The sequence below is a fragment of the Rhinolophus sinicus genome, chromosome 15, assembly GCF_057876585.1.
Source record: "Rhinolophus sinicus isolate RSI-liver-muscle chromosome 15, RSI-T2T, whole genome shotgun sequence".
NCBI classification, from domain to species: Eukaryota; Metazoa; Chordata; class Mammalia; order Chiroptera; family Rhinolophidae; genus Rhinolophus; species Rhinolophus sinicus.
This window is the reverse complement of record NC_142515.1, coordinates 98,293,906-98,321,267: the sequence shown is the minus strand read 5'-3', so window position 1 is coordinate 98,321,267 and position 27,362 is coordinate 98,293,906. Positions and strand designations below refer to the sequence as shown.

Sequence of the window (27,362 nt, the reverse complement as noted above, 5' to 3'; positions counted from 1 at the left end):
AACTACGGTGATCGACTTGTCTGGGTTTGATGGGGACCGTCCTGATTTTTAACACGGAAAGTCCAGCGTCTTAACAACCCCCTTACTCCCAGGCACACTGCAATGGTTGGTCACTCGAGCTGTAATTCTGACTCCCACGTCCCAGGGGCTATGAAGATGCCCCTCATTGCCATGAGCACCTTTACCATTGAGCTACGCGCTCACGCTTCCGCCCCTCCTGCGTCAAGACTACAAGTCCCAGAGTGCAGCGCGGCCCCTGCTTGGCCAGTCCGTGAACAACCTGGCTCTTTCACAGCAGCGTCCTATTAGGGAGCGACTCCTGGAAGCCCGTGCGCGCTGACGTCAACACGCTAACACTATACTTTAGTGCCTCCCCCTCCTCCAGAGTCCGGTGGCCGGAGGCGTAGGGCTCTATCTTTGTTCGTGGCAGTTTGGCTTTTTTTTTTTTTTTTTTTTGGAGCCGCGGTGGTATAAAAGCCTGAATCTGGAAAGGGACTGCCACTCCTAGCCCTCTTTCCTCCAAGTTTGCGACTCCCCGGTCCAAGATGGACAAAGTCTGTGCTGTGTTTGGAGGCTCCCGGGGCATTGGCAGGGCAGTGGCCCAGTTAATGGCCCAGAAAGGCTACCGACTGGCCATCATCGCCAGAAATCTGGAAGTGGCCAAAGCCGCCGCCGGTGACCTCGGCGGTAGGTACCGAACTGGAGTCCAGTTGTGTGGTTGCAGCCCAAGAGACTTAAGCCTCCTCATTTGTAAAATCAGCGGGTTTGACCTTCACGACTCTGCGATCTGGCAGTTCAGCCGCCTGCAGGCGAGAGCACGCTGTCTCGAGTGTAGACTGCAGCTCGGGCCGACTTCCTACCGCCGTGTTTCCCCCAGAGTGCCTCCTGCCACGCTGCCCACCTCCCAACACGTGGGGATTTTCTTTGCGACTTAACAGTCTTGTGAGGATGTATTAACTAGCACCCACCTCCCCCGAGGCTAGTGCTAGCAGTGAGGAGCTGCTTTGTTTTGGCGTCTGGAAGGAGAGAACCACACAACAGTTAACTTTTTATGTAGGGCAAAGGGCTCACCCTTGAGGCGAGATCCCGGGCCCCCAGGAGGCAGGGCTGGGCAGAGAGGAGTTCAGGCAGGAAAGGTGGGCGTGTCACGCTTAAAAGCCTCGCTTCAGTTTTGCTGAGGGCTGTTCCGGCCCGAGTGTGGATCCACAAAACTGTTTCACAGAGGAACTTTTGAGTCCCAGCCAGTTTTAAGATGTACCTGGTTGGCTTTAATACCACCATAAGCACTTAATAAGTTACTAAATTGGTGACTTTTACAAATGGGCAATTGAGATTCGTTCTGCCAAATTATTTTTATGGCATGTACACCACAAACTTTTTTTTTTTTTTTTTAGTAATAGATTAGTAACTTTTGCATTGTTTTGCGAATTTAAGTCTCTTGATACTAGGGAGAAATCGGATGTTTGAAAGCTATTAAGATACTGCTATTTGTATAATTACTGGGATGGACAGACGCATCTCACTATCATGGAGTCATTGGGGGAAAATAGAGGCCTAGGGATGCATCTGGTGGCTGTAACCTTTAAAATAACATTACTTATTGGTTCACCGTAATTGGTTACGTGGGCTGAGAGGATATTAGACTTTCTAAAAGAAAAACAACAACACAAAAGTTATAGACCAGGGAGAATTTCAGTGAATGCTTCTTGCTGCTCCTATCTTCTGCCATTGTGTTACTTTGACAAAGGGGTGAAAACAGTGGTGGTCCTTACGGGGTTACCCCAAAGCTATCAGTGTTTGCTAGACTACATTAAAACTGTTGGTTGAGCTTTTGAGAGTTGACCCAACAACTCTAGAGATGAAAGCCAAGTGTGAGACACAGGATGTTATTGGGCCTTTGATTTCCTTGAATTGTGTCCCATGAGTGATTGGTTTTCACTCAAAAAGTGTGACTTCCCAAAGACTTATTGTTTCCAAAGAACAAAGGCTTGAGGGAGTAATTTTAGTGTTAAGTATTAGTCAAGGTCAGCTAGAAAATAAGCAGTTTTTATAAAAAAGCTGCATTTTAGAGTGTTAAAATGGCATATTATTAAATAATGCTTTCTTTGAAGTGTAATTTTTTTGGTGCTTCAATTTTTGAAAAAAATGAACATTAAAAAAGATAAGTAACAGTTGTTTTAGGAAAAAGTTGGTTTTTTTTCATGGTTTATAGTCCTAGCATTTTTTTACAGCTTCCTGCTTTGTCTCATCTCTCCTAATAATCAGGCTTGAATAATAGTCACCATCATCATCATAATAATATATGTGTCATAGTAAAAAATAAAAAGGAGCTGTAGAGTTTATGCCCAGGGCAGGGCCAGGAAACCAATCTGACAAAAACCTAACAGAATTAGACATAAATTTTAAAACAGGAATATAAAACCCAGAAAACTTGAGTAGGTGAAATCAGTGACAAAGCTATAAGTATTATTAGATGAATTTTACAAAGCATTATGAACACAAAAAGGCCCTCTCCCCCACTTTTTGTTGATTAAAAACAAGTTTTACGTTCTGTCATATTTATTTCTCCTTGTTCCCCACCTGCCCCATCCCATTTTTATTAGAACTGCATGAGAGCAGGAACCCACGGCATAATCACCTTTTCTCTCTAGGTTCAAGATTAGCACAGGCCTCGCTCATGGTAGATGCTTAACAAATGTGTATTGAATAATTTTTAAAACCATGGTACAATTTAAGTAATTCTAATCTTTGTTGTGTAGGTGGTCATTTGGCATTTAGTTGTGATGTTGCCAAAGAGCATGATGTTCAAAATACATTTGAAGAGATGGAGAAAAAATTAGGTCCCGTTAATTTCTTGGTAAATGCAGCTGGAATTAACAGGTTGGTCACAAATTTAAGTACATTTCTAATATGTCATTTTTTTCTCTAATATGTCTTTGATTAGTGTGTTAATATGTTAATTAACTTATTTTATTTCTAATTGGAATAAAAATCCTATTTTAAAATGTTATCAATCCATACATTCTTGTATATTGCGATATACAATAACGGTATAGTTTGATAAATTTTAGCATTATAATCAACACCCATATTGAGTGGTAGAACTTTTCCAGCACTCTAGAAGGCTCTTTCAGTTTCTTCCCAATTAATAGTTTCTTATAGGTAACCACTATTCTGACTTCTGTCACCATATATGAATTTTGTCAGTTCATGAACTTAACAATAATGGAATAAGAGTGGGTATTTTTTTTTTTTTTTGATGATGAATTTGGGACAGAATATTTAGAATAATCATTAATTTTCTTGCTAAACAAGGCTGACCATGGCAGTTGCTCATTTAATTCAAGCTATTATGACTATAAGGGCACTGCTTTTCACAGTTAGGAATACTTGTCACTCTACCTGAGACGGGGTGGGAATGTGGCTTCCAAGTGGATCCTTTCTGGCTTATCAGTTATTATTTTAGTGCCTCAAACCAAGTTTAAAACGGGACTTTCCAGGTATTCTAGCTCAAGTATGAAGCACTTCTTATACTCGCCTTTCAGTAAAAATGTTGTGTATTCCTTCATGTTTTTTTTTTAGGGATAGCCTTTTAGTAAGAACAAAACCTGAGGATATGATATCTCAGCTTCATACTAACCTTTTGGGTTCCATGCTGACCTGTAAAGCGGCCATGAAAACTATGATTCAACAACAAAGAGGGTCTATTGTTAATATAGGTAAGTCTTCACTTTTGTGAATTTATAATTATCTGATAGTACCATAAAAATATTTAATTGACTAAATTGGAATTTATTTTTGTTTGAAACTTGGGTGAAATGTATCATTTTATTAAATGTGGAAAAAGGATTTGATTAACTGATTAAAGGGTAAAACGGGAATAAAATTCATATCGTTAGAGTAGTCAAATAGGTGTTAAATGAGTTGAAACCGCCAGGTATTGAAAAATGACAGCATAAGCCACTCGATAAATGATAAAAGATGCCCAGCTTTGTTGTCCAGAGGCCATTTGGAATGGCAGGTGCAACCACTGTTCAGATCTAGCAGATTGTTGCTAGACACAAATGTAGTCCCAGTTTTGCCAGCTATTTTGATTTTTTAAGAGAAATTGGACACCCTGATGTATGTGAAACCCAGGGTGTAACATGAACCAAAGCTTCTAAAGCTTCCGTTTTGGCCTCTCTTCCATGCCTGTACTTTTCTCTGTCCTTCTGCATTGCCTCTGTTAGCTCTTCTCTCTCAGTGTGTTTCACAGTTCTCTTCCTTTGTCATTAATTGCATATAATACATTATAATGTAGATAAACGTTTTAATATTGGACTTGATTATAATATAAAAGGGGTTTAGAATGTTTTCTCAAATAAAATTACTTTTTCAAAAATTTTGTGAGGTTCTTGATTAATTTTTATAACTACAGGTCACTGGTGCAGAAAATTACTTCCCCATTTCTGTTTTGCATGAATTTATTTACATACAGTTGATATTTGAATTATATTTTTTCGTATTCATATAGATGAGGCCACTCAAGAATCTTTGGTAGGTGTTATAAGTTATAATACATCACTAAAATTTCAGTTTTACAAAAAAATTTGTAATTGAAACTTTGCTTATTTATATTCACAGTAGTTAAAATTTAGTGAGATTTATCTTCAGATGAAGTATTTTTTTAGGTGCAAATGAAATCATCTTTATGTCTGTTGTAGAATCATGGAATTAATCAGCCATTTTTTGACTTTTTTTGGTTTTAATCTTTTCCTACTGGAAACCTTTGTAGGTTCTTACTGGAACCTATAGAATTTTCATCATATCTGACCTACTTAGAAATGAGAGAGGATTCCTTTCACTTAATGGATCAATTCTCAAGCCCCACCTGGCATTCGAGGTTTTACATCAGCTTTCAGATCCTGTTTTCAAATGACAATGTTTAGAACTCCTAATTTTAGCAGAGGACAGTGTAAAATGGTTTGTACCTTGTTTGTTTGTTTACTATAAATTATCTGAATAGTTAAATAACTCCATTAATTGGTTTGAATTTGCTTTCATTTTTTTCCCCCCTAGGAAGTATTATTGGTTTAAAAGGCAATGCTGGCCAATCTGTGTATAGTGCTGGTAAAGGCGGATTAGTTGGATTTTCACGTGCTCTCGCTAAAGAGGTAGCAAGGAAGAAAATTAGAGTGAATGTGGTTGCACCAGGTCAGTGAAAACTTTTTTCTCTTTAAACATAATTAATGTATATTTCTGGCTTCATACAATAATAGCCAAAGTTGTTCTTGTGTCTGTAAGTACATTGGCACCATCAGGCACTTCCCGGAGAGGATCGGAACACAAACATGGCATCTGCACCGTTACTAAACTAGTGAGTAGTGAATTGTGGGAGGGCATGACTGTGTCCTGTCAGCACTTACGAGGCCACACCTGGTGTGACAGGCTGTGCGCCACCCTCAAAGAGGAGGGCAAGAGTAAGGCCCAGGCTGTTTGGTTGGCAATAAACCACAGGGCATTTTTACAGAAGGATTACTCCCAAACCAAAATCAGAAGGAAACATCTCACTTAAAAATCAGTTATAAATTAAAAACGTAAGAATTTCAAAGAGGTGTGTATGTGTGCGTATGTGTGTGGGATATTGGTAACACATACCCAGTAGTTGAACAAGAACAAATTGTATACCTTTGGAGAGCTGTTTCCATTTTACCTGTTCTTCTCTTGGCTGTTCCATAGATGTACTGCTCATAATATTTGCTAATTAATGTAGATTTTATCAGTTTGTCAAAGTAGAACTTTCCAAATAATGTGTCTATTACCTAAATATAGTCCATATTAGGGAAGCCATACATCTTTGTATTTAAAATATCTGAATAGCTTTATAATACGATATGCTTTTAATAGTACAAACCATAGGAAATAAACACGTCTGCCTAGGTGATGTCCTTTGCACATCTCACAAAGCGATCATGTCTGATAACTGATACACTAATTACTCCAGAAAGTCAGTATTTGTATAGAAAAAGAATGGCCAGAGGTCACATAATGCGTCTTTTCAATCTAAACAAGGTGCCTTTCACTGGACTGCACTGTACCCAGAGAGCGACCCTGGGTTCATGTTAGAATTTCAACACAAAGAGAAATTGGAAGGAAAAAATCGACAGAAACTCAGGAGGAAGTAACATCTTTTTATAAGTCACTCTATGAAGTTAATAAGAATTTAATAGTGGTTTTAAGGGTAGTTCCTCTTTAATGAACAGGCGGAGGGGGGGGGGGGCTCTGAGGGATCCCTATGTAACTGTATCAGAGGAGGAAAGTGGTAACAAATGAGAACACCAGTATTCTGGAACCAGCAATCCTTTGTATATGCAGGAGTCACCAGGTAGAGGAATGAAGGCTTCTAACACCAGATGTACTTGGGAGTGGCCAGCATTGAAGATGGTTAGAGAGGTGACTGTTTAATGAATGATCAAAATAGTGGACATCTCAGTGGGAAGCTTACAATAAAGCTGCCCTCCTCTAGGGAACCCATCAAGGGCACGTGTGTTCTTGTTAAACATGTAGGAAAAACTGAACCAGCAGAGATGCAGTTCACCTATAAGACAAAGCCAGTGTGATTTGGGCTAAGTACATAGAAATCGGAGCCTTTTCTAGAAGGCAAAGGGACAGTTTTGTGCACCTGTTCCTTTTATTATGCTGACTTTGGATATTCTACATTACTTGAAAATATTGATAGATTGAATGGGACACAAACCCAATTAACTTGGTCTGTTAGTAACCGGTAATTGGAAAATATTAAAACATAATTTATGATCAGAATTATAGTTTAGGTTGCTGAAGACTAAAGAAATTCTTCAGTTCTTTTTTTGATTTAGAGAGAAGGGAACCATTAATTGGCTTGTTAATTGGTACACATGGCTTGACACCTGGATAGAATAGTTCTAAAATGATTGTGAAAAGAATTAAGTAATGAACTGGTGACTAGAAAAAAATTCCTTGTTATGAAATCCTTAAATTTTGCACTAATTATGGAATAATGTGAGGTGGAAAGGATTTTAGATCATTTATTCCAGTGATTTTTACAGTTTAGAAACTGGGACCTAGGAGACAGAGTGAACTGACGAAGGTTAAACAGCTAATTATGGCAGGACTGTTACTAAAAGCTTTATCTTTTGATTTCCAGCTGAGGTAAGCTTAAAAATAATGGCCCCTTAGATTTCTTTTATATCATTACAAGCTTTTAGGTCTTTTTGCCCTTTTGCTAATAAGGTCTGTCTAAACTATCTGGAATCTTTCAGTTTTATAACTTTTACCTTTATTTGGCTTTTGCCAAGTTCCCACTTGATAAAATTGCCTGGAGTAGTTAAGAGGATAATAAAAAGGTGCTAAAACTTAAATCTACCATTATCACTCATTACTTGGCGTGATAGAACTTTTGGTTAGGTATTTACTTCACTTCTGAACAAAATGAGTGTTTTAATATACCTCTGCCAATTAGGCCTGGAATCTTTGTCCTAGCTTACTATAGGTATTTAAGAACTGATTACCTATATAAGAAAAGACTTTTTATTTTGGTTCATTGGTTGTTTGTAAGAAAGTGTGGGCTGAAGTAGACCTTTGTCTGCCACCTTGTCATTTCAAGTCTCTAATGGCTCCAGGTTGGACCCTAGAGTTGGCATTTTATTTGGCACTGACGTTGACCCAGCAGGGATCCGGGAATTGTCAAACTGTTCTGATAGCCATTTTGCTCTGTAATGTGCCTTCATCCCCATCCATTGTTCAGTCACTGAGAGTAGCTACATTCTCGCATAAGAAGCCATGGGCATTTAATAAATGACTGTGGTTTAGATATAGCACATCCATTTTAAAAGAAAGGTAATCCAAAAGCTTCACGATCACCTTGGCAATGCTTTCTGTAGGTGTATGCTTCATGCAACCTGATTGATTTTAGTGTTAGACTAGTTTATATGGAAAATAGATTATTTGTGGTTCGGGACTACATGTATTTGCTTCCTTCTCTTTTAGGGATTCCAATGGTGAGTAATGAAGAGTTAATTCTAGTTCATTTTGATATAAAAGCTGGATGGTGTAAGGGTAAAGCAGGTGTTCTTAACTCATAATAAATCATTCAGCAGACTTGCTGGAGTGCATCCTATATGCAAGGGCTGTGCTAGGTTCCAAAATTGCAAAAATGAGTAAGATACTTCTGCTACAAGTCACTACGTACAGTGGGAAAGACAGAGGTATAAACAGATAAGTACAATGCCATGTGCTGAATGTAGAGATGTTTATATGATCTATGGAAGCACTGAAGAATGAATTCTTAATTTTATCAGAGTGAATTAGTTGTCAAGGCAACAGGCTAAATAGTGGGAATCCAGTTTGTGTACAAAGGGAAGTTTTATGAGTGTTTTGGAAGTGTGTTTGTATGTATAACCTTTCCTAAGGTCTTTCCAGTGCAATTTATACTACAGAAATAAACCTGGTGCTAAAAACGTGGCCATTCAGTAGGGAGACCTTTATTATATTTTAGTGACTATTGTATTTAGCAGGTTTCGATATGTTTCATTGGTCAGAAGCAAAGTACAAGTTGATATAGTAGAATTAAATGGATTCTATGAATTACTTATTATCTTTATTTTAGATAGTAATTATAATCAGATTCCTCACCAGATCTTTTAATAAGCCTGACAAACGTCAGAATTAACAAATATGTTTCTCTTTATGTCAATTTTCCTGGTCACCTTCAAATGGAGTTTCCAGTTAATGAAAACAGTTTAAAAGCAACTCATAACAGGGAAAGCAAGGAACAAGGAAAATAACAAATTAGACTGTCATTTGCTGTCTAGTATTGATTTTTTTTTAAAGATCGGTTAGTTGCTAAGCTTTGGTATTACTTTAAATATAAAATACATTACTCATCATGGATAAATCTTACTGATTGGAAAATTTTGAATATAAGAAACAAAATATTTGATAAATTGAAACTATAATGGGTACACTGCTTTGAAAAATATATTTCAATAGAGAATACAAACATGGTATAAAATTCAAAAGTACGAAAAGGCATAGAGGGGACAGTGAGTCTTCTCTGCTCATTCACTTCCTTCCCTCTTTATGGGTGTACCGTGATTTGTTTAACCTGTTGTCTCTTGATGGACATTTAGGTTGTTTCTGATCTTCTGCTGTTACAACTAATAATGCAGTGACAATACTTGTATGTCATTTATTTTGACATGTGCGAGTATATGAGCTTAAGTCTGGGAATGAAACTGCCAAGGCTCACAAAGGTGTACACATTTTAAATTTTGACAAATAATATAGTATTGCATTTATTCCTATGGGGTACTTTAAGTGTTTTGCTCCTCCCCCCTTTTTTGAAGAGCTTTTATGTTTACTACTTGGAGAAAATCATGTTGACAAATCATGTTGCACAACCTTGGCAGCTACTCAAAACAGATATTACTCTAGGTGTTCTTATAGGTTGTTTGGTATGGAGTTGATTTTGGCACACTGCTTCCCTATACATTTTTACAAACATAATGTTAAGACACACAGATTTGTTCTGGTTAAAATCTTGGTCTAGTTTTTGTCAATAGCCATCTTTCTTCTGCCTTAAAAAAAAGTTTTGGGGATTATTTTAATTCTTTCTAGGTCCTAAAGATGTATACCAGAGGATGGAAATCTGAGCTGGTAGATATATCAAGTCGTACATATCCCACAATTGTTAATACTGGTGATAGGCTAATATCCTTGTGTCTTATTTAAACTTAAAGTCTCTGCTGTATACACAAGTGTTCAAAACTAAATTAGTGACCAAATAGTATGAGCAGGAATTACCCTGTTCCTAAAGAGTTCATATTTTAAAAATAGTAATACTGTTTGTATCGTCACATATACTGAACTAAAGTAGAAATATCCTTTATCTAAGTCAAGTGCCTGTCGTTTTATTTATCTATTTATTGGTTTAAGGAATGAGAGCTTTGTAGTCAGCTGGAAACCTCTACTTGTGCAACAAGTGATCAGTAACAATGTCATTTGTTGGATAGTGGCACCTACTGGAAGTTTGTAGTTTTTATATCCCAGCTTGGAAGGCATGATAAGTAATTGTGTAGTAAAATGAGGAGTACAGTCAGTTTTTAGAACGTTACAAGTAAAGCGAGAGAATGATACAGAAGAGAGTCCTGTGGAACTAAAGAGAGAATACAATACAAACAATACAAGCACAAAAATGGGTGTGTGGAATGTTTAAGAGCTACTGGTACCTCTGCTCAGGTCTTACGATATATGATATAGAATCCGGACTGTTTATATACAGTGCCCTGGGTTGTGAATATGTTTATGGATGAAGATTATGTGGCTCATGAACTAGAGCATAAAATGACATTGAAATTTGGTAGAGCTGAAGTAATTATCATTAGAGACTCGCTTCACAGTTTTTGATTTCTGATAAATTGGAGGAAAATATATATGAGTTTTAAAAAGCTGCAGGTACATTTTTAGGGCAGTAACACTATTCTGTATAAAACGGTAATGGCGGATGCATACCATTATGTATTTGCCAAAACTGTACAATCCAAAGACTGAGTTCTAATGTAAACTATGGAGCCGACTTGATAATAATGTACCAGTATTGGTTCATCAGATGTACCATACTTAGGCAAGATGTTGGGGAAAACGGGGACCTCGCGGCAGTGTGATAAGGGGGTATATGGGAATTCTTTCTACTTTCTGCCCAAGTTTAGTATAAAATGAAAGCAACTCTAAAAAACGTAGGTCTGTTTTTTAAAAAGTTGCAGTTAATGATGAGAGAGAGAAAGGTCTTGGGTCTTTGGACACATGCTTGTTCTCCGTATCAAACATCGTATCAAAGAGCAAAAACCGGTATTTGAATTTGTCCGTTTCCTTTCAACGTGGCCTCTGACGCCTACTTAATTTTATGCTTTTAGTGTAGAGTTCAGTGACGGCTCGCTGCTTGTCCCGTGAGGTTTGTCATTCCAACTACAGGTCTGGGGTGAGGTTGTGGCAGACTTGCCCTAGTGAGATAAGGCCATCTTCCCAGCTTGCGCAGTGGAGGGGGGATGTCCATGTGAGGCCGGTGCCTGAACATCGTAATCCTCGTTCTGGACTTCCTGTCATCATTGCTGGACTCAGAGGGCACCTCTCTCCCTCTGCAAATCCCAGACCATAGCCGAGCAGAATCCAGGCTGTACTGCTGAACAACACCTTGTTCAAAGCTGTGAGATGTTAGCCTTTATCTGGTGCATGTATCTGGCTTTCTTGGTGGTTTTTGGAGGACCACCGTCTGTCCTAACAGCCACATCATGTCTATGTGGTAGAGGCCTTTCCATCTCACTGAGATCGTCCTTGAACTTGTCTCACAGCCTTATCTCCCTCCCTGTGTAAGGTTTGCCTTCCAGTACCTCATACCCTGTTCCAGAGCTGCCTTTTTGTCAAGGTGAACACACCTTCCAGTGGCCTCTCATAGGTCACGTGGCCTTACTTGCCCTTTGTCTCCAAAAGGACCAACACATTAGAACTAACATCTCCTCAGAAGCAGAGCAAATCAGTTTCTTTCAACACAACATGGATAAAAACCCAGATTAGCATCTCCAATTGGAACATTCTAACCTCCACACAGCTACCATGTAAGAACTGAGGGTCCTTTTAGGGGAGCTCACTTTCCTGAACTTCAAGTACAGAAGTCATGAAGATGGCTTAACGAGGCACATTTTTTATCTTTGAATCATAATTTTGTACAGCTGAAAGAAATCTCAGAGACCTGTTATTATTTTTAATCTACTTCACTCATTTTATGATACAGAAACATACAGTTTTAGATAGTACATGACTTTCCCCCGGTCATAACTTCGATAAGTATTAGCAGACTAGGGGACAGAATTTAGTTTAATGTGTCCTGATCTAGCAGTCTTTTTTATCACCAGAGCCAGTTAGAAGTGGAACTTAGAATTTGCTAATCGTAGTTACAAAGTCTCTTTGCAAAAATATTTTTACCGTAGTTTATTGAGTTTTTTCCCCCTTAAGATTAAAACAGACAACTGATTTTTTTTTTTTTCCCCTGAGAGTTTGAGAGTTAGTGGGGAAACATGTTATGCCAGTTTTGGTAGAATTCAAAGTGACCTTAGAATAAAGGATAATTGTATCATGAACTGTTTGAGAAGAAACAAGCTTTTAGTGTTACATTCATAATTTTAATTCATTCAACTTTTTTAACATCTGAAGTGAATTTTCTTCCTAATACATGCTTTGAGGCATCTTAGAAAATAAGTGTGTCCAAAGACATAAAACTGCTTAAAATGATTGGGTTGCCTATTGATTCTAACTCATCACTGTACATTAAGTTTCATTTACAGGTCACTTGAAATTCTGCAGAGGCTGGTTATCCAGTTTTATCATTATATGATCAGCTACTGCTTTTATCCTTGCATTCCTTCTGGCCATCTCATTGTTCTTAAAGATAAGAGGAAATGAAGGAAATGTTGCTGACTCTTAAAATAAATGTAAAATTTTATAGTAGAGTAGACTGTATTTCATAATGTAATCTCACAATGAAACACACAAAGAATACAAAATTGTTTTGTTATTCCAGGCCCTCATTGCAGACAATCTGAAGTTAGTACTTTGCATCTTCTTTCAATAACTTTTAGTCTAAATACAAAAAATAATATATATCTGTTGAGAAGTTAGGAAAGTACAAATACAAAGAAGAGAATAATAATCAACTTTAATTTTAGTATCCAGTGATAATTACTGTTAATACTTGGTATGTATTTTTCAGTCAGTAGTATGTATTTCTTTTCTTTTAAAAAATTTCTTAAGTATTGAGGTATTATTGACATATAACATTATATTAGTTTCAGGTGTACAACATAATGATTCCATATTTGTAAATATTACGAAATGATCACTACAATAAGTCTAGTTAACATTCGTCCCCATACACAATTTTTTTCTTGTGATAAGAACTTTTAATATCTACTCTGTAGCTACTTTCAAATACACTGTGAAGTATTAACTGTAGTCACCATGCTGTACATTACATCCCATGACTATTTTATAACTGGAGGTTTGTACCTTTTGATAGTAGGATAACTACTTTTGTAACCTACTTTTTAACACGTTGTGTAAGGCGGGGTTTAAATCACTCGCGAAGATTCTCATGATCCGTACGCAACGTGTTAAATATACAAACAGTATTTTCTCTTATTTTAAATACCTTTCCATGGCATCATTTTGAGGCCTGAATGTTGTTCTGTTGTATGGATGTATCATAATTTATTTAACCAGTTCCTTTATTGACATTCAAGTTGTTTCCCATTTTTCTCTAATGAAGGTGCCATTATCATAGTCTTCATGATAAAAAATCTATGATTATTTCTCACAAGACTGTTAAGAAAATATTTAGATATTTCTAAGTGAAAACCTGAGGCAAAGACAAATAATTGTATAGTAGTGCATAATAAATTTGTGGATTAATGCTAATTCTTAATCCGGTGCTTAGTTCACATTTAACCTTATATTGTAAATGAAAGTATATTTAGCTTGGTTTATAGTTTGAGTTATAAATGATTTAATTTTAAAAAGCCCATTTAGAAATTATTTTTGAGAGAATTTTGCACATTAAACTTTCACATGTCATGTCTAACTTTTAATCCATCTATTTTTCATGACTGCAAAAACTTAAAAATTTTTCTAATTATTGTTCATTCCATGAGGAATAATTATTTGCTTTCTTTTTTAAAGCTTAAATGATTGACTCATGTATAGAATATTGATTATTATATAAGTATTTTATTGGTAATATGTGTTTGTATGTCTCCAGCTAATCACAAGATTATAAATCATTGAGGATTAATTGCTTAGTATATTATGTAGTACTTTATATTATAGAACTTTATACTTTACAACATGTTCTCTGCAAGCTTTATTGCATATACCAAGGTCATGTTACATTTTTCATTTTCTGTGTACGTTTGTATCAGATTTGGATATGACTATAAGATTTTTTTCTTATCTGAATATTGGAAATACTCATCTTTCTAATCATCAGCTGTCTTAGTTATAGCAAATAGGATTTTTGTCAGAACTTCCAAATCAGTTCATGTGACCATCTTTGTGATGTCTTCCCTCTACCCTACCTCCTACCCCTCTACCTGACTCAAGTGAAAATGGATCAATTCTGCTGTACTTTGTGTGCACTTCTATAAGGATATTCACTGTGCTTCTTTGTGTTATAATTTGTGGTGCAAGTGACTATGTCCACCATAAAGTATCAGCTCCCCAAGGAATAGAATTTTGATTCATGTTTGTGTCTGCCTAACTTACATTGTGCAACAAGTTGGGCCAAATATTTGGGGATCAGATATTTTATTGTTCAGTAAGTGTTCATTGAGTTAAATTGAATAAAAGTATAGACTTGGTTACTTGATTGCTAGCAAAACTGAGTATTTCCTAAAGAGGGTTTATTAATAACCTCAAAGTTTCAGGAGCAAATTTATTTTTATTTGAAATTCAGCCAATGTCTTAGTGTCTACCCTTTTCTACTAAGTAAACAAACATTTCTCTTTTAGGATTTGTTCATACAGATATGACGAAAGACTTGAAAGAAGAACATTTAAAGAAAAATATCCCTCTTGGGAGGTTTGGAGAACCTATTGATGTGGCACATGCGGTTGTGTTTCTTTTAGAATCACCGTATATCACGGGACATGTTCTAGTAGTCGATGGGGGATTACAACTCACAATATAATTGACAGATTATTTAGTTAGAATCAAGGGCGCACTTTGGCTGTTGATTAAACAATCATGCCTACATCGGTGACATTTGCTAATCAAACCTATTCATGCTATAAATGTGGATCTTTATATATCTGAAATGAACAATGTGACCAATTTGTGGTATGTACCTTCTAGACTGTAGCAATTTTATTTAGTATATAGACATTTTTCAAGTGATATCAGCAGGTATTATCTTAATTTATATATTTTGTCTCAAAAGTGGAAAAAATTATAGAGTTTAATTTTTATGAGTTGTTTCATTGTATCAGGCTGAATTCTCTAGAAGTTACCCTTGTGGGCCATTGCCCAAATAAGAATATTTATAGGGTATTGGTTAGTTGTCAGTAAGTACTTCAAGAATCCTGCTAATGTTAAACATTGTGTTACTTTTTCATATTCCTTGGATGATCAGCTTTTATACAGGTTGAAAAAAGCAGTAGCAGTTTGATACAGACGTGAATTTAGAGTCTGGTTTCTTTGAGAGGCATTAGTGATGATTGAGCAGCGGGGAAAATAGTCTACAAACATAAGTCTGGTACAGTTGATCCATTCTATGGAAATTCTCAGATGGGGCGGACCAAACCTTAAGGTTTTCCTATCTGTTAAGTTGATGTCATCAGTTTAGAAAGGGCAAGTGTTTCCCCCCTCCCCACACAAAACATTCAGTATAGCAAGCTACTTAAAAATACTATAAGAAATAATGACATTTTAAAAATTAAGAGTATTTTTGCATTGATGAATATAACAATTCTTACCCTAAAATTTTAGAAAGACAGTAAATACTTAATTACTTTTGAACAATCTAACTTAAATATGCAGTAACAGTAGATTAAATGTCTTTACGAGGAACAAAAGCTTTAGTCTTAAAATATTTGCCTGAGAATAAAGATACAAACTGAATGTAAAATATCAGTAAACATCTCTTTTGCACTGAACTCTTTTGTGAGAAATAGTGTGATGTTTTAAATATCACACTGGATTCATGTTGGTTTTTATTTTAAAATGTTTTAAATATTCACTGCATTTAAAAAAGTAATCTTTTTACAGTTTCATTGGAGCTGAACATTGTTTTATATAAACAGATTTAATTTTGGAAATCAGTGCAAAAATATGAATAGGATATACTAAATAAAAGCAAAATAATAAAAAAAGAAAAAGTAATAAAGTCAAATCTATGTTTTAAATTGAGATAGATGATTCCTTAAAAATTACTTTAGAATTTATCTTTGAAAGTCTTCTTTGCTTACAGAAGTCTATTTAGAATGTGAGAAAATCAGTTAAGAGTGAATAAAATTAGTATTAATCAAATTGTTTACTAAATGCAAGCATGGTAGTTTACAGAATTTATCAGGCATTAACAATTCCAGGCACACACATAGGAGATGTAGCAGCTTTCAAGATGGGGTCGAATGTGGTAGCTGATGCTTCTCAGCTAGGAGAGTTTATGCAGACAGAACAGGCCATTTTTCTAATCCCGCAGGCCTTTGGCTGCATGCACTTCTTCATCATGACATCCTCGCAGGCTCGAGTTCCCTTCTCTGCTCTGAAATCATCAGTGAGGCTGATTTGACTGGTGATTAGGAAGAAAGCAATGTATTTCATGGAACTTAAGATGTAGGTTACAGACAGGTGTAACCTTTAAGTATATATATTTACACATTAAGAAATAGAACCTTTTTAACTATTCCATTTTCTCCCCCGGCCCATATCAAACTGCTGGTAGAATATGGGGAGAGATCTTGAAATTGGTAAAATCTTCACTGTTCCACTCCTGGTGAATATTCCACCTGGTAGAATTTGTAGCAGTACTTGCATCCTATTGCTGAAATAACTTGCCTTCTGTTGCTTATGTTCAGAGGTTCAAGAACTTTAATGAATGCTTAACAAGAAGACTCATCTGTAGCTGTTACAGGACTCTTACCGAGCCCATAATCCAGCCTGTGTTTAGCACTTAAAAAAAAAGTTTGTTGTTAAAGACAGTGTATTAAAATTTTTGCATGAAGTATTTTAAAACGTGTCCTTCTTTTCATACTTTCATTCATATTCAGTTTATGGTAGGATTTTAAACTTTCTAGAGATAAAATTATGTTATAAATTACTTTGGGGGGCAATTATTTGTGCAGAGATTATGTAATTTATATGCTTTTGTTATGTACAATAAAGGGAGAGGACTGTTCTGGATATTCAAGAGTTTTGCTGTACGTTGCTGAAACATTTTCCAAGCTTTCAAAATGGAAATATGTGCACGTTGAGAAATCATACTACTACCTTAACTTGAAAAATAATAAAAGTATTTAATAATTTTTAAGTTTCTTTTATATTAATATCATCTTTTAACTACATTATAAGCTCTTCAGACTAAATACCTCTGCATTTATTAAGGTGATTTTTAAGCAAGTTTTTATAGTTTTCAGCATGCACATCTTTCACATATTTATTAATTCTATCCCTAATTATTTTGTGTTTTTTATAGAGATATAGTGACATATGTAACATATTGGTTTCAGGTGTTCAACATAATACTGGATATGTATATATGGGGAAAATGATCACAGTAAATCTATTTAACATCCATCACCACATGTAGTTACAAAACATGTTTTTTCTTGTGACAAGAATAGTTAAGAGCAACTCTTTTAGCAATTTTCAGATATAGAATATATTGTTGTTAACTCTAGTTACTGGGCTGTACATTGCATCCCCAGGAATTATTTATTTTCTAACTGGGAAGTTTGTACCATTGGACCCCTTTACCCATTTCTCCTACCACCCACTCCCTGCCTCTGGCAAATTCTAATCTGTTCTCTGTATCTGTAAGCCCAGGTTTTTTGGTTTTTTGTTCTTTACAGATTTCACATATGAGTGAGAGCTTACAGTATTTGTCATTCTATGTCTTACTTATTTCACTTGGGATAATGCCCTCAAGGTCCATCCATGTTGTGGCAAATGGCAACATTTCCTTATTTTTTATGGCTTAATAATAATCCTGTCTGTGTTTGTGTGTATACACACCATATTTTCTTTATCCATTCATTTGTCAATAGACACTTAAGTTGTTTCCATGTCTTGTCTATTGTAAATAATGCTTCAGTGATTGTGGAGGTGTATATATCTTGTTGAGTTACTGTTTTCGTTTTCTTTTAAATTCCCAGAAGTGGAATTTCTGAGTTATGTGGTAGTTCTATTTTTAATTTTTTGAGGACCATCGATACTGTTTTCCATAGTGGTTGCACCAATTTACATTCCCCCAACAATACACAAAGGAGAAAAAATACACACACACACACACACACTATATATATATATATATATATATATATATATATATATATATATATATATGGGCCCTGTGAGCAAGGCAAGAGTATAAATCACTTTTATTTTTGAAATTATTTTGTTTTTAGTACAGCAAGTAGAAATCTGGAGGGAAACAAAATTAGAATATACCAAAAAAATCTCCTAAAATTACATCTTTTGGGGAACTTAATATTAAATCTGGGATCACTGCATCTATGACACTTTAATTAATAAACTCAGCACATACACCCCTGGTGACGCTGTTGTCCAAGGGACCAAGGAGGCATTTGTCGGCCTCAAAAATATACTAGGGCTAGTGATTCAATTCTCCTTAAAGACGAATTTTTTTCTTCTTGACATTCTTATCAACACTCGTTATTTCTTGTCTTTTTGATAATAGTCATTCAGGTAGGTGTGAGATGATACCTCATTGTAGTTTTTAATTTGCATTTCCCTGATGGTTAGTAATGTTGAGCACCTTTTTCATGTACCTATTGGCCATATGTATATTTTCTTTGGAAAAATGTCTATTCAGATCCTGTGCTCATTTTAATTTGTATACACACACACACACACACATACACATACACACATACACCCACCCACCCACCCACCCCAGGTGTGCCAAAATAAAGAATACAAGTGAACACTTTGGTTAACATTGCTCAAGCAGTAGTTCGCTGTAATCAAAAATGTCTGGATGCTGATGGTAACCACTTTGAGCACCTCTTGTAATTGCAGAAGTCAAATGTGACTTGTATTCATCTTTTGTTATTGGTATATATTGAGTATTACAATATATACACAGGGTGCCAAAAAAATGTATACACATTTTAAGAAAGGAAAAGTGTCTCTGTGTATGTATAATTTATGTAAAACTATATATACGGTTATATGTACAGTATATATGCTGTATATAGTTATACACACACACACACACTGCCAAAAAACATGTATACATATTTTCAAAAAGAAAAAACTGTATTAAAATTGTAATACATACCAATAACAAAAGATGAATATAAGTCATGTGTATACATTTTTTGGCACCCCCAATATGTGTGTGTGTGTGTGTGTGTGTGTGTGTGTGTGTGTGTGTGTATATATATGTATATGTATATATTTGCTATTGAGTTATATGAGTTCTTAATTTTGGATATTGACCCCTTATCAGATACATGATTTACAGATGTTTTCTTCCATTTGGTAGATTGGCTTTTCATTTTGTTGATTGTTTCCTTTGCTGTGCAGAAACTTTTTACTTTGATGTAGTCCCACTTGTTTATTTTTGCTTTTGCTGCTTTTCCTTTGGTGTCAAATTCAAAAAAATCATCACCAAGACTGACTAAAGGAGCTTACTGTGTCTTTTCTTCTAGGAATTTTATGGTGTTAGGTCTTACATTCAAGTCTTTTACCCATTTTGAGTTAATTTTTGTGTATTGTGTAAGATAGTAGTCTAGTTTCATTCTGTTGGCTGTGACTGTCCAGTTTTCCCAGCACCATTTATTGAAGAGACTGTCCTTTGCCTGGTGTATGTTTTTGGCTCCTTTGCTCTAAAATTAATTGACTATATATACATGGGTTTATTTCTGGGCTCTTTATTCTGTTTCATTGATGTATATGTCTGTTTTTCTAACAATACCATACTGTTTTGATTACTGTAGCTCTGTTCTATAGTTTGAAATCAGGGAGTGTGATGCCTCCAGCTTTGGTATTCTTTCTCAAGTACAGTTTGGCTTTTTGGGGTCTTTTTTGGTTCCATACAAGTTGTAGGAGTTTTTGTTTTATTTCTGTGAAAAAAAACTGTTGGGTTTTTGATAGGGATTGCATTGAATCTGTAGATTGCTTTAGGTGATACAGACATTTTAAAAATGTTAATTCTTCCAATTTACGAGTATGAAGTATATTTCCATTTCTTTGTGTCTTCCTCAGTTTCTTTCAGTGATCTTATAGTTTTCATTGTACAGGTGTTTCACCTCCTTTCTAAAGTTTATTCATTCCTAGGTAGTTTATTCTTTTTTAATTGTAAACGGGATTGCTTCATTTTTTTGTTGTCAGTATATAGAAACAACAATTATGTGTATATTGATTTTTCTATCCTGCAACTTGACTGGATTTGTTTTTATTTCTAAAAGTGTTTTGGTCAGTCTCATAAATGTGTTTTGGTGGGGGCCATTAGGGTTTTCTATATATAAAATTTTATTATTGGCAAATAGTGACAGTTTTACTTCTTTCTTTTCAATATGGATTTTTAAATTTCTTTTTCTTGCCTAATTGTTCTGGCTAGGCCTTCCTGTACTATGTTGAATAAAAATGGTGAGATTGTGCGTCTTTGTCTTGTTCCTGATCTTAGAGGAAAAGCTTTTAATTTTTACCTGTTAAGTATGATGTTAACTTTGGTTTTCTCATGCCTGGCCTTTATTATGTTTAGGTACTTTTATACCCATTTTATCAATAGTTTTTATCATTCATTCATATTGTATCTTGTCAAATGCCTTTTCTACATCTGTTGAGATAATCATGGTAATCATGATTATCCTTCATTTTGCAGGTGTTACATTGATTTGCAGATGTTGGACTATCCTTGCATCCCTGGAATTAATCCCACTTGATCATGGTGTGGAATCCTTTTAATGTATTATTATATTTAAATCACTAATATTTTGTTGAGGATTTTTCATGTATGTTCTTCCGAGATATTGGCTTGCAATTTTTCTTTTGTATGTGTTGTCCTTGCCTGGTTTTGGTATCTGGGAAATTTGTCTTTGTAGTATTAGTTAGGAAGCATACCTTTCTCTGTACTTTTTTCGAGGAGTTTGTGAAGGATAGGTATTTAATCTTTGGATATTTGGTAGAATTCACCCTTGAAGCTATCTGGTGCTGGACTTTTGTTTTCTGCATGGTTACTGTTTCAGTTTCCTTACTAGTGATCTGTTTATTCAGATTTTCTGTTTCATGTTTCAGTCTAGGAGAGGTGTATGATTCTAAGAATTTATCTGTTTATTTGTTTCTTCTAGGTTGTCCAATTTGATGGTATAAAGCCTTTCATAGTATTCTTTTATGATCCTTTGTATTTCTGTTATATCAGTTATTGTAACTTCTTTTTTATTTCTGATTTTATTTGAGTTTCTCTCTCTCTCTCTCGTCACTCTAGCTATTTCATTTATTTCCTCTGATCTTTGTTACTTCCTCTTTCAACTAACTTTGTGCTTCCTTTGTCCTTTTTCTAGTTCCTTGAAGTGTAAAGTTAAGTTGTTTGAGTTTTTTTTGTTTTTTTTGATATAGGCATTTATCACTATTAACTTCTCTCTTAGAACTGCTTTTGCTGCATCCTGCAAGTTTTGGTGTATTGTATTTCCATTTTCATTTCTCTCTAGGTATTTTTTTATTTCTCTTTTGATTTCTTCTCTGACACATTCAATGTTCAGTACAATGTTGTTTAATATCCATATATTGTGAATTTTCCAGTTTTCTTGTAATTGGTTTCTACTTTCATATTATTGTCAGAAAAGATGCTTGATAAGATTTCAATCTTCTGAAATTTATGAAGACTTGTTTTGCTGTTTAACATATGATCTATGAAGGAAAATGTTCTATGTGTGCTTGAGAAAAACGTATACTTTGTTGCAGTTGGATGGAATGTTCTTTATATTTTTGTTAAATCCATCTGGTTTAACATGGAGTTTAAAGACAGTGTTTCCTTATTGATTTTCTGTGTGGATGATCTATCCATTGATGTAAGTAGGGTATCAAAGTTCACTGCTGTTATTTATACTATCAGTTCTTCTCTCTATGCCAGTTAATATTTGCCTTATATATGTAGGTGCTCCTATGTTGGGTGTGTAAGTATTTACAAATGTTACATCCTCTGGTTGGATTGATTCCTTTATCATTATATAGTGACCTTCTTTGTTTCTTTTTAGATTTTTTTGTCTTAAAGTCTATTTTGTCTGATATAAGTAGAGCTACACCAGCTAATTTTTGGTTTCTATTTGCATGGAATATTTTTCCATCCCTTCACTCTAAGTCTTTGTGTGTCCTTACATCTGAAGTGAGTAGGAAGCATATAGGTGAGTCTTGGTTTTTTGTTTTTTCTTTTGCTTTTTAAAAAAAATCCATTGAGCTAGTTTATGTCTTTTGGAGAATTTTGCCCACTGATATTTAAAGTAATTATTCATTGGTATGTACTTATTGCCATTTTGTTCATTGATCTGGCTGTTTTGTAATTTCTTTCTTCCTTTCTTCTTCTTGTGCTCTCTTCCATTATGATTTGATGATGTTCTGTAGTGCTGTCCTTAGGTTGCTTTATCTTTATCTTTTGTGTATCTGCTGTAGGTTTTTACTTCGTGGTTCCATGAAGCTACATAAAAAAATTTGTATTATAATAGTTTATTTTAACTTGATAACAACTTAAGTTTGATGTATTTTAAAGCTCTACATTCTTAATTGTCCACGACATATTTTATAATAAGTTTTTCATGTCACAGTTTACATCATTTTATCTTGTATATCCCTGAAAAAAATACTGTAGTTATTTTTACTTTTTCTATCTTTTAATCTTCATACTAGCTTTGTAAGTAATTGATTAATATAGTCTGTTTGATTATTCTGAGTTACATATTTTTACCAGTAAGATTTATTCTTTTGTATGTTTTCCTGTTATAATTAGCATCTTTTCCTTTCAATCAAAGAAGTTTCTTTACAATGTCTGGTAAGGTCTATTTAGTGGTGGTGAAGTCCTTTAGCTTTCGCTTGTCTGGAAAACAATCCTTTAATTTTTAAGGACAGCTTTGCCCAGGAGAGTATTCTTTGTTTGTTTGTTTTCTTTCAGCCCTTTGAATATATCATGTCACTCCCTTCTGGTCTCAAAATTTCTGTGGAAAAATCGGCTGATTGTCTTATGGGGGATTCTCTTACATGGAAAAATGTTATTTTCCTCTTGCTGCTTTTAAGATTCTCTCATTTTCTTTAAATTTTGGGACTTTAATTATAATATGTCTTGGTGTGATACTCTTTGGATTCATCTTCTTTGGAAATTTTTGGGCTCCTAGATCTGGATGTCTGTTTCCTCCCCCAGGTTAGGGAAGTTTACATCCATTATTCCTTCAAATAAATCTTCGGGTTTTTTTCTCTCTCCTCTCCCAGGACCCCTGATACACAAATACTGCTTTGATTGACATTGTCCCTCCAGCTATTTTCACTTTTTTTCATTCATTCTTTTATTTTTTTTGCTGCTCTGATTGGGTGATTTCCACTGTCCTGTTGTCCAGTTCACAGATAACCTCTTCTGCTTCATTTGGTCTGTCATTGAACCCCCTCTGCTGTATTATTCAGTTCAGTTATTGTAGTCTTCAGCTCCGTGACTTCTTTTTGGGGCTTCCTTATATTTTCTGTCTCTATTGAAATTATCAGTTTCTTCATGCAACCTCCCTCCCCTTCTCCCAAGCTCAGTGACCGTCTTTATGAGTGTTACTTTGAACTGTTTATCCGGTAAATCACTTATCTCCATCTCATTAAGGTAATTTTCTGAATTTTTATCTTGCTTTGACTGGAATGTATTCCTTTGTTTCTTTATTTTCCATGACACTGTGTGTTGCTTGCTGTGCACTAGATAAAACAGCCAACTCTCCCAGATTTAAAAGAATGGCCTCATATGGGAGATGAACCTTATCATTCAACCCTGCCATAGCTCTTGGTTGCCTCCCAAAGTGTGATTTTCTAAGCAGATGTTCTATTCTGAGTGGCCCCAGTAGTTGAGGGTGTGGCAAGACCTGGCAATGTCTCAAAGAGGAAGATCTCAGTCAGCACGGAGATTCAGGCTGATTGGAAGCCAGACCCTCAGGCAACAGCTTTTAAGATAAGCAAATAAGCCTCCTTCGTAGAAAGTCTGGTTGCTTTGCAGTCTGCTGCCTCTTTGCTGGACTCTGGGGTAGGTGAGCCTTTGTGTGTGAACCCTTTCAGAACTGTTTCAAAGTTTGCTGTAGCCTTGTGCATTCGTAGGCACTGAAAGCTAGGCGTTTCAGGGGCTCGTCTTTCAGGTGCAGGTTTTTAAGGTTGGAGTGCTTGATGTGGGGTTCAAACTCTTTGCTCCTCAGGGAGAAAGAAGATTGGCTTCCCTACTGATTGTGAGTTGCTGCACTGGGCTTGGGGTTTATAGCAAGATTGCGTCTCAGCCCCTCTTACCTGTTCGAAGTGGGGCTTTTTCTCGTTCGCCCAATATATAGGAGTTGCTCAGCTAGTTTTGAATTTTTTTTTTCTTTGAGGCAATTGTTCTATGTGTAGGTATAGATTTGGTATGTCTGTGGGGGGAGGTGAGTTAAGTATTGTCCTGTGTCACCATCGTCTGGTAAAACTTCTTAAATAAACCACTTATACATGAATTTTTAGCCAAGAAAGTCAAATGGAAGCTAAAACATTGAGTGACCTGGCTTAATATAGTTCATACAGGAGAGCAGATGCTAAGGTTGAGATTCTGGAGTTGGATCACTTGCTGGAGAGAACAGCAGCAGAGACTACACAAGTGGAGTGGTGGCAATTCCTGCTTGTTATAGCCCTGCATTGCTGAGAATTCACCTGTGGTGGATTAGAATGGCGGATAGGTAAAAGGGAATGTATTGGTTAGCACAGCATCTCAAAATTTCATGACCTATGGGGCAAATGATGATTATGGGGGCTGTGGAATGCTTGCTTGTTACTAAATACCACTGATATGCTTTAAAAAAAGAAACGACAAATTCAGGTCAGCCAGTTACCCACTTCGGACACAGTGTGACAGTCAGTGGACACTATTTAAAAACATCCTCATCTTTGTGCATTGAAACCGCAGACTAGACTGAAGCTCAGGACTTGATAGTGAGAGGATAAGAGCTACAATGAAAGCCGAAGTCTTAGCCTTGTCAGGTCTTCTATGCTAAAGGGCCCTGGTAGGGAAGGAGTGGGACCTGAGACCCGGGCTGGGGCACTTGGACAGATGCGCTCAAGAACACTGAGCCCTAGAGTTTTCCTGCATCCCCTGGGCCAGTGGGCATGGCCCATTTCCTTGTTGGAGGATAGGGATCTCTCCTTTCTTGGGGATCATGCAGAACCTTCAGCTGAGACAGATCCCTTGCAAGCTGGTACTTACCCACCTCAAGATCTACTTCCACCTTCTTTTCTGAGTGTAAGACCAAACCCTAGAGTCAAGTTTCATTATAATTGGAACCTGAGGAAGTAATGCTTCTTCTAAGGAAGGAGAGGCATCCATTGAAGGAGCAACAGAACCTGAAAATATGAACTAACAGGAATGTGGTCTAGGAAGACCTTGAAGATGCTGGATGTTGGAGAGAGAGTCGGAATAGAATGTAAGTTTGAATAAGGGAGAGTTTGTCAATATGTGGGCTCTCCTGTAATTCGGGATTTAACATCCCGATAAGGGTACCTGGAGCTACTACGATGGCTCCAGGAAGCTTGGAAAAAATGAAGGCCCCCATTAAATGAGGTGCATATGCCAGAACTGTCTTAGCAGAGTGTTAAAATGATCAAAAGTCAGAGAGAGACACGTAAAAACAGATCTCTATGTGGCTGTGTTGTGTAAGACCCAAGAATCCTCCAAATGAATATTTCCTTGGGAAGGAACAGAACTCTGTCTCCTTTGTGAGACAATAAAGGAATGCACGAGTGAGAGGGGCGCAGACATCACTGAGACGTTGGGTGGTGGCCGTCCTCTGAAGTTTAAGGTAGGGGATGTTTTTGTTTGTTTGTTTTTGATTTGTGTGTGTGTGTGGAAATAAGTTCCCAGGTATCAGTGGAGATGGTAAAGTTCTGGCCATTTCCTTAACTGTCTGTAGGAGGTTGGACAGATGGACCATAATGGGCAGCAAGTCCAGAAAGACAACAGGGGCCCTGACTTGAAAGGATCTATGTTGATGGTTAATAGGTTTTCCCAAAGTAAAATAGATGAGTAGAGAACAGGGGTATTACTTAATATATACAGCTGACCCTTGCACCCTGGGGGGGTTAGAGGCACTGACCCTTGCACAGTCGAAAATCTGCATATAACTTTTGACTCACAGAAAACTTGACTACAGTCCCTCGATATCCATGGGGGATTGGTTCCAGGGACTCAAAAAACCACAATGGCACCTGGAGGCTGGGTGATAAATGGTTTCCTGGCCCAAGTCGCTCACACATCTGGGACCACTGCATCCCCAGATCCACTTTGTGGTAATTTTCTAAGTTCCTGAATGCATAATCAGCATGGATATATTTAGTAATTGATAGAATCATCACATTGGGTCTTTGACCTATGGAGAAAGAGCCATCATGGTAGAGAAAGACAAGTGTAAATTACTGAAAGTTCTGCACAGATAATAAATCAGAAGCAATACCATATCCTGGTAGAATGATAGATTACCGTCAGTCTCAAAGACCTAATACGTAGTTGAGGGGTGGTGATTCCTCTGATATCCCCATTTAATGGAGATTGCCCTTGCAAAGGACTGATAGACTATTGTAGGTGATGGTGAACCGTTATACATTCAACCAAGCAATTTCCTGACCACGGCTGCTGTTTCAGATACATCTTTACTAGATCACATCAGCACAGTTTATGGCACTCACGTGCAGCTGTAGACATGGAGAATGCCTTCTGTCAGTACCTGTCGGGAAGGAGGGTCAGAAACAGTTCATATTTACTTGGACTGGACAAAAGTACACCTTTATGCTCATGCCCTAGGGCTGTTATAAACTCTCCCGCCCTCTGTCACAATATAGTTCAAAGGGATCTTGATTGTCTGGACCTTTGGCAAAACATAATCCACCATATTAATGATACCACGTTATTAGGTTGGTGCAAAAGTAATTGTGGTTTTTGCAATTTTTTTAACCTTTTAAACCGCAATTACTTTTGCACCAACCTAATAATACTCTTTGACAACATCCTACCCCTTTGTGTTTCACATCTGTCTGGCGCAAAACCATAAATCTACATGATCAAGTTTTTACTTTCTCTGTGTTTGCACCAGAAAAGGCAAAGGCTGTGTTAGACAGTCGTATAGAAGGGCAGATTGGTTTTATGCTAAATTCATGACTACCAGCCTCAAATGGTGACTTTTAGTTTTTCTCTGTAGAGTCTGAGGAATTATATTCTAGGGGAGGGGCGTTGGGATTTGAGAGTAGAGGAGGTTTGAATTTGTCTTTATGGAGAGCGAGTGAGTCACTGGAGGAAGGATAATCAGATACTGTTGAGGGCCATCTTTGAAAACTAGCTACAACGGTTGAGTCATGGTGTATTCAGTAATTATGTT

The 27,362-nt window shown here is 36.3% G+C and overlaps 1 protein-coding gene across 1 annotated transcript; it reads left to right on the top strand.

Moving 5' to 3' along the window:
* Positions 1-383: 383 nt before the first annotated feature.
* CBR4 (carbonyl reductase 4) lies at positions 384-16,962 on the top strand. Its single transcript, XM_019731475.3, has 5 exons — positions 384-687; positions 2,760-2,880; positions 3,583-3,719; positions 5,059-5,193; positions 14,574-16,962. Exons 1-5 carry the CDS (start codon positions 546-548, stop codon positions 14,750-14,752), a joined length of 714 nt encoding a protein of 237 aa, XP_019587034.2. The 5' UTR covers positions 384-545; the 3' UTR covers positions 14,753-16,962.
* The last annotated feature ends 10,400 nt before the right edge of the window (positions 16,963-27,362 follow it).

Coding starts and splice junctions, on each gene's coding strand:
- CBR4 (XM_019731475.3), top strand. CDS start 546: ATGGACAAAGTCTGTGCTGTGTTTGGAGGCTCCCGGGGCATTGGCAGG. Junction 688..2,759: donor CGCCGCCGGTGACCTCGGCG/GTAGGTACCGAA, acceptor TTTGTTGTGTAG/GTGGTCATTTGGCATTTAGT. Junction 5,194..14,573: donor AGTGAATGTGGTTGCACCAG/GTCAGTGAAAAC, acceptor TTTCTCTTTTAG/GATTTGTTCATACAGATATG.